Source organism: Sinohyriopsis cumingii, chromosome 8 (genome assembly GCF_028554795.1).
Source record: "Sinohyriopsis cumingii isolate HCF-2022 chromosome 8, ASM2855479v2, whole genome shotgun sequence".
Lineage (NCBI taxonomy): Eukaryota > Metazoa > Mollusca > Bivalvia > Unionida > Unionidae > Sinohyriopsis > Sinohyriopsis cumingii.
In genome coordinates this window covers 48,043,281-48,051,784 of record NC_142968.1, presented here as the reverse complement: position 1 = coordinate 48,051,784, position 8,504 = coordinate 48,043,281, and the positions used below count along the sequence as shown (strand labels likewise).

Below are 8,504 nucleotides of genomic sequence, written 5' to 3'. Positions count from 1 at the left end.
CAAAGTTACAAGTTTATATAGTTTAGAAAATTAAACCGTTCAGAATAAAGGAACAAAATAAATAAATGCCTAACGTCTTTAGGAAGCTAAACCTTTTCAAATTAAAGCATGAATGTAGTCGAGTAAGGTTACGGATTAAATGTAAATTGTACGAGCTTATATATATATATAATCTGAAAACTGAAGCTTAAAGCTTTCTTCTCACTCCAGCGTTTCTTTGCAACTGTAGATTTTCGTCCATTTTAGTCGTCAAGAGTGTTCACGATTTCAGTTTTGTGTCAATAGCATCGCATTAGCATTTTAAACCCTGAATGCAGATCATGTCAACTTTCATTAGAAATCCTAGCAAAACTAGTCAAACGGCATGTCACCTTTCAATATAATGCCAAGAGTAAATGAGTCAAAATGGCATGCCCATTTGAATTGTAACTCCATACATAAGTGAGTCATTTTGGCATGTCAACTTTCAATACCTCAGCAGCTTAACATGGAATTATTATGGACTTAGCTGTCTTTGACTGATCGTGTTTTGAGCAAAAGGCAAAAGCAGTTGGACCCAAATAAACCCCATTGATTGGAATGATTGGAATGATTTGACAAATTATGAAATTATATACGAGTCAAAGAGAGTTATATGCAGTAATGTATAATTTATTCAGAACTAGGTATATATTGGGTGGACTTTGTTTTTCTTTGAAATGAGCAAACATGTCATTGTATTCAAACATAATAATTTACGTTTACCTTTTACTATGGCAGGACCATATTGAGAAATGTGTGGCAGTCAGTGTTAATCACTTCTTGTAGACGAGGACGTGTACCAAAACCAAAACGTCTACCGACCTATCTGTCTATATTTTTGTCTATCTCACATATAAAGGATAGTTCCGGTTCACAATTTAAATCGTTCATTTTCCACTGTCTACCATGGCTTAGTTCAGCACAATGTTCTTGCCCTGCGGCGTTGTTAGGTTCATGCTCCCCCCAGACAGAGTATGTCATTGGTACATTTCTTGGGGACCACACCCAGTGCCCCTCCTTCATAATGTCATTTGCAGCCGTCCAGTATGTACTACTCCCCTTCAGTGCTTCATGCAGAAATACACATAATATATTTTTACAATATAATATTATATATATTGCCATAGTATTATATATTGCCATCTTATACAATATCTATCTAGCGTTTTGTACTCAGTCAGTTTAAAGTATTCTTACTGTATCCTAATTTTAAATAGTGCTATCTCATATAATCGTATTGTGTTATCTTATTTATATATTGATGTGTTATATTATATATATATATATATATATATATATATATATATATATATATATATATATATATATATATATATATATATATATATTATAAATTGCCCTCTTATATAATAATGATAATACTACTACTACTAACAATAATAATACTATTGTACGTTTAATAATATTGTTGATACTGACCACTTAATAAAAAAAGTAACGGAAATATTTACATTTGCTAAACTGATTAATACTTTTACGACAAGATCGAATGACTTTAATTTTGAACATCGCTGAACTCGAGGTTCTTGACAATTTATCGTGAGAGCTTTATATGACTACAATTCCTAATATTTGAATATAAGAATTATTCTCACCTTGCGGTGACAGCTCATTAAGTACTTTTTGAATGAATTGGAACTCGATGTGATTGTTTATACGGAGAAGATGGGAATTGAAGGCTTGACAGAATTGCTGTGTAAGGAGAAAATATCGAGAGTGACATTAATACAGTTTCTTTTAATATTCAACGACCTTTTACAATCCTAGACGGTTTTGTCATTTTCATGCATCAGTCAGAACTTGAGGATTGTGCGATGTTGCTGTTTCAAATAATGATTTCAATTTTGAGAATAATATTTTTGCAGTGTAGCAAGTAAATTGGTTAAGAACAGCACTCTATCCTGACTGTAGTAAATTATTGTAACACTACTACTAAAGGATGAATAAATGGTATTTCAAAACCTCTCCATGAAAATGTATAAGATTGTGATCCTGATAGTCCTTAAAATATTGTGCAGGAATTAAAGCTTTCGAGTCACCCTGATTACAATTACTCCTTCTGTGTTTCGATTTAAATTATGAAGATGCGTTATTGTAACGAATCGTGCGATGTTAATTAGAGTTAGGTATACGACAGAGTGGATATCAGGAGAGACGTGGACTCGCATAGTCGAGAGAAGACAGATTAAGAAGAGACTTTTGGACTGCAAATCTCCAAGACTGAAAGAGAAAATTTCGAAGGAGTATAGAGGAAAAGACAAGGAGGTGAAGAAATCAGCTAGGAGAGACGAAAGAAAATACACAGAGAGACTGGCAAAGGAGGCGGAGACAGCCGCCGAGCAGAAAGACATGAAGATGGTGTACCAAAACACCAAGAAGCTGAAAGGCGACTACGACCAGCACCACGACCTTCCAGTGAGAGATGAAGGTGGAACTCGTGTCACAGTGGAGGAGGAGAAGTTACCACAAGAATCATCAAGACCAACCAGGCCTTCGCAATGCTGAATCCCATCTGGAGGACAACAAACCTCAGTGCCCACACGAAGATCCGTATCTTCAAGAGCAACGTGCTGAGCGTCGTTTTGTACGGGCCAGAGTGTTGGAAGACCACTGCTAACATAGAACGCAAGCTCCAAGTCTTCCAGACCAAGTGCCTGCGACGGATCATGAGGATCTTCTGGTCAAACATGATCTCAAACAAGGAACTCCGGCACAGAGCGGGCGCAAACACCATCTCTGAGACCATTGCAACTCGTCGATGGAAATGGCTCGGCCACGTCTGCAGATTGCCCTCTGACTCACTACCAAGGGTGGCACTGAGATGGACTCCACAGGGAAAAAGGAACCGTGGCAGACCCAAAGAGACCTGGCGCCGAACCGTGGAGCGAGAACTCAAGACCAGAGGCCTCACCCTGCACGACCGGCCCAATAACAGCAGCCTACAGACCAAAATGGTGCTCCCTTGCTGTCGCCTCAAGCACCAGACGGCGCAGAGAGGATTAATTGATTGATACGATTATCTTTCAAAGTCTCACATTCTTTGAGACGAATATAACACATTTATGTTCGATATTAATTAATTTTTCTGTTTCATTCATAACAATTGTCGTCTTTTCCTATCGCACGTTGATAATGATGTATTCAAGTATTCTTTTTGCCATTGGTGTATTTTAGTGTTCATTGGCAATGCGCAGATACAACAAATTAAAACAAGCTAATGTCTTACCATTCATGGTTTCTTTATTATAAGAAACATATTAATAGTCAAAAGTGGATTCTTACAGATATTGAGATTTTAATTTATTTTTCTGCCTTTGAAAATTGTACGTGAATTTCATTATATGGCATACCACAAGAATCTTGTATAAAATGATGGTCCAATATCCACCATATATGTTATGTTTCTAGAAAGCTATGAAAAATACAAAGCTGAGGTATGATACGATGATAGCATAAGATGATGATAAGATGATGATATTACAGTATGATCGTTGGAAGATATGATACTTTCACGATATGATGATAGGATGGCGATGATTGTATGACATGATCTTGAGAAAATATGAAGATGGTATATGACAGTGAGATAATAGTATGATGGTATACCTTGAAGATGGCTCGGATGGGACGATAGAGGGGTGATATGATGATGATCACGTCTATTGCTCCTTTAAATACGTTCCTTGATAGGTGCTATGCACAGGAGGGTAATATATTAGACAGTATCAACTTATTTTCAAAGTACAATTAGAATTAGAATTTCAAAGGATGTAGCAAGCAAGGATATACTTCGGAAGATTCAGAAATATTTCGGTATCTAAAAGTATGAATTTTTAAAACCCTTGATGATTACTCCGGTTTTATATATGTTCAAAATAGTTTGATCTTAGCTAAAAGGCTGTTTTTAGTCTCAGAAAATTTAATTTCTCCTGAAAGATTGCAATGAATGTGTACTAACCTCAGCATCAAGCCATGACTTATTCCTGTGGACAAACGAGTAGCATGAGCCTTGATATTCTCTCCATCCATTCTCACAGTGTGGCAATGCTGTATGTGTATGCCCATATTAAAACATATTCAAATTAAAATACTGAATTGGTCAAACGCATTCTATTGATTATATCACATGGTGTGTAATAAACTCTCTCTCTCTCTCTCTCTCTCTCTCACACACACACACACACACACACACACATATACACACACATAAACACACACACAGATATATATATATATATATATATATATATATATATATATATATATATATATATATATATATATATATATATATATACATAGAGAGAGAGAGAGAGAGAGAGAGAGAGAGAGAGAGAGAATACATTTGGAGTATGCGCAATTGGTTATAGCGCACTGTTTTAAGGGATTCTAAGATTTTTGTGATTACTTGTCTGATGACTGGAAAGCGGTGCAATGGAAATATTCCGTAGCCCGAATTCATTAGCCAATAACGAGGAGCAAACGTAATAGAGTGAAGTGTTACTGAGTGTCCTTGATGACATGGTTCACTAGTAGTTAATTCAGGTTAAAACCTAATGTGTGTCCCTGGAATAACAAAGTCCCTATTAAAACCTAGTGGTGTACATTGGTGGTGTGACTGAAGTGGCAGTATTTACGGTAGGAAACGGGTAAATTAAAAATGAAATAAATACGAAGGGATTCGGCAGATGCCGTTTATGTCACCATGGTGGCAAATGTGATGCAGTTGTCCTTGACGAAATGTCCCTGGAAATCGTAGTTTTACTGACCTAAGGTGGCTTAGTTAAAGAAGTTCACTGTGTTAAGGGATAGTTGTATAGTTTCTACAGCGTGAACTGCTGGCGGTACGGAAACCTAACAAAGAGAAACCACACAGATGTGCGGTTGATATATATTTGGCAGGTTGTGAGATATATGGTCTTGCATTAATAGAGTAAACTTTATATGAAGAAAGGACACGTTGGGCTTTCTAATTTACAACTGAAGTTGCATGGAATTCTTTGGAAATTTGAGGTAAACTTATGACATCTAGCGGGGATTTGACACTGCTCGGTATTTATTTAATATTTCAAAATCAACTATTGAAATATATCAGTAAGCAAAAATTATATTTTCACTAAGGTGAAACCACTTTATTGCCATAGTATCAATAACACGTTTGAAACTACTGTCTTGTTTTCATTTCGGAAGTATATGGGCCCTTATCTGTGTTTTTTAGACATGTATTTCCATATTTAGCCTATTTTATTTTGTCTGCTTCTGTCCCCTTGATATTTCTTTCTTCTAGCCTACCTCTTTCTTACCCCACCAGAATAAATAAATCTTTAAAAAATGGAAATACTGTTAAACCGCTATGATACATACATGTGATCAATGTAAAGGCGGCATCAGAAATGCGTAATAATGAGCCCCGAATAAAAAAATGTATGCCTCAGTTCTTAACATTTTTTTTTGTAATTTGTTTTCTACATGATCATTCAAATTATCTGTAACACAACTTAATCAACTTCTTGCTATAACGTCTGTATCATCCATACAGTACTGTGTATTTGTTACATCTGTAACTCAATGACAAAGGGTACATATATTTCTGAAACAAATATAGGTTTAGGTGGCGATTTTAACTCTCATCATGATGATAATCATGTCTGAAACCGATTCAGAAATTAAGCATTTATTAGTGTATTTATTACCTCCAAGGAAAAAGTGGCCTATTCAAATGTTTGTAGTGTTCACAAAGATCTTTTGACACAGAATATGGCTATCATCGCTTCAGAGAAAACTATAGAGGCATAAACTCATACAACATGTTAGAGATGGCCGATATTGCCCATACTGCACGGTAGCAAGTATAAAACAACCATAGTATTATAATAGGATAAGGGCCTAATAATTATATTCTTTTGAAATTCTACAGGGTTAGGTGTTACATTTCAGCTAATAATCATGTACAATGCGTTCATTGTTGTTATACGTCGTAAAACGTATTGTTACAAGCCAGGGGTCTTTACTTGACCGAGCGGTTGTCAAACCCTGGGGCGATTCACGCTAGAAATTATAAGTTTACCCCAACTTTCCAAAGACTTCCATACAACTTCAGTTGTAATATTGAAACACCGACGTGTCCGTTTTAAACATAACCTTTACTCTAATTAATGCAAGACCGCAGATAAAACAACCTGCCAAATATCTATCAACCGCACATTTGCATGGTTTATCTTCATCAGGTTTCCGTACCGCCAACCGTTCACGCCGTAGAAACTATATGAGTATCCCCAGCACTGGGAACTATTTAACTCCGCCACCTTAGGCCACTCAGTGAATGCTTTCCAGGCACATTTCGACAATATAACTGCATCACATTTGCCACCATGGCGACATAAACTGTATCTGACGAGTCCATTCTTATTTATTCCTTTGTGTAATTTTCCCGTTTCCTACCATAAATACTGCTACTGCAGTCACACCACCAATGTACACCACTAGATTGTAATATGGACTATCTTACTAAAGGGAAATTCATGCGGTTTTAGCCTGAATTCACTACTAGTGAACCATGGCATAGTAGAAACTCACTAACACTTCACTCCGTGACGTTTGCTCCTAGTAATTGACTAATTATTTTGGGGCTAAGGATATTTCCATTGAAACGAATTCCAATAATCACACAAGTAATCACACAAATCTAAGAAGTCCTTAAAACTGGGCGCTATTACCAAATGTGCATACAACAACTTTATTACAGTATCTTGCAACCGTGCGTCTTTAATAAAAACAGTCCTGCGAAACAAAATGGTAACAATCAGCTAAACGATCAAGGATTATCAAAGGTAAATATAATTTAATTATGTAAATATCTGGTCACCAATTAACAAAAGACAAAGTCAGTAAGTCCTTGGTGTTTTCATTGCAAGAAAAACACAATAGCGTTATTTCTAGCAGTGTGCAAACATTTTTTAAATGAAGAAGTAAACAATATGCAGTCCAAAATATTATATTCAGTATCTTGTAATAAAGGTGTATATGTAACAATATGTATTGATACGTCATTGTGAATGTAAGGGACGCACATGTCTTACATACCTTTCTGTTCAAGACGCCACTTCTCCATCTGTGTATATAGACTGTTAATAGTCTGGTTTAGTGTTGACACACTTTCTTTCAACACTGTGCAGTCAAAGATATTATATTCAGAATCATGTAACAAAGATGTATATGTAAATATAAACATCGTGATTTTTTAAGGCTACACAAATTATATACGTATCAGAATATTGTATTTTCGTCTCTTAAGTAAAATTAAATGCCAATATAATTCAAAATTAACTGTATAAGTGTAATACTAAAGTAACATTTGTATGATTAATGAGACACATCGGGGATAATCTAAGTGGATAAATGGAAATCGGTGACGTATCTACAGCGTTTTTCCCATAGCTATCCAAACAATCCATTTCAGCAGTTACATCATTCTTCCATTAAACGCATCACTTAGTATAATGATAGCGCATGATGTTAGTATTTATAGCGTTATTTTATAAACCTGCAGAATATTTGCACAAATTCTGATTTGAAAATATCCTTACCGCACCAGAAATGCTGCTGGCTATGTTTACCTGTAACATATTTCCTCTGATTTTATATTCGTTTTTATTTTGTATTTATCTAGTGCTGGACAAAGTGTAATGGTATCCATATCTTTACATCAATACCTAATAGTATAAAAGAATAGTACGAAATATTGAACATGTTCTATATCTTTACTAATCCGAAGTCATCATGAAGAAGACATTCATAACTTTGCTGTTAAAATCTAAAACATTTAAGATGTTTAGTCACATTTTTAAAACATAGCAAAATTACATAGGGCACGTGTATTGACACGTCTTTTTGAATGTGAGGGACGCACATGTCTTACTTACGTTCATGTTCAAGACGCCATTTCTCCATCTGTTTATATAGATTGTTAATAGTCTGGTTTAGTGTTGACATAGTTTCTTTCAACTTCAGTTCAGTCGTGCTGACCTTTGATTCTAGTTTAATCCCAAAAGCCGCTTCAATAGCATTAATCTTTGCATTAAGTCTATATTCAGTATGTTCTTTTAAATTACCAATTTTTGTCGCTAAATCTGATAGATTTAGCCCAGTTGTCTCTTCTACAGCGTCTAATTTCTTTCCTAACATGATACGAATGGCTTTTTCTTATGGTCTTCGTAACTTAAAAGGGATGATTTTAGAAAATTTTGATCTGCATCTTGGCTTAACAGTTCAGTTTGATGCCCAGCAATATATTCCTTATGGCTATGGTAAACGGTTTCATTTATTTTTCCAATTAGTGTTTGTTTTTCCAAACGATCCTGGCTCAACTCTCTACGCACGTATACAATGTCCTTCTGTAAATCCGTAAAATCTTCTTTCAGATCAAGCATTTCTTCCATCATCCGAGACACCTGCATTTGGAG

General features: G+C 35.5%; 1 protein-coding gene across 1 annotated transcript; it reads right to left on the bottom strand.

Moving 5' to 3' along the window:
- Positions 1-606: 606 nt before the first annotated feature.
- On the bottom strand, positions 607-8,240 carry LOC149793441 (perlucin-like). Its single transcript, XM_089967433.1, has 5 exons — positions 7,965-8,240; positions 7,126-7,209; positions 4,001-4,089; positions 1,638-1,734; positions 607-1,088 (listed from the first exon to the last, which is right to left on the bottom strand). Exons 1-5 carry the CDS (start codon positions 8,224-8,226, stop codon positions 844-846), a joined length of 777 nt encoding a protein of 258 aa, XP_089823559.1. The 5' UTR covers positions 8,227-8,240; the 3' UTR covers positions 607-843.
- Between the last annotated feature and the right edge of the window lie 264 nt (positions 8,241-8,504).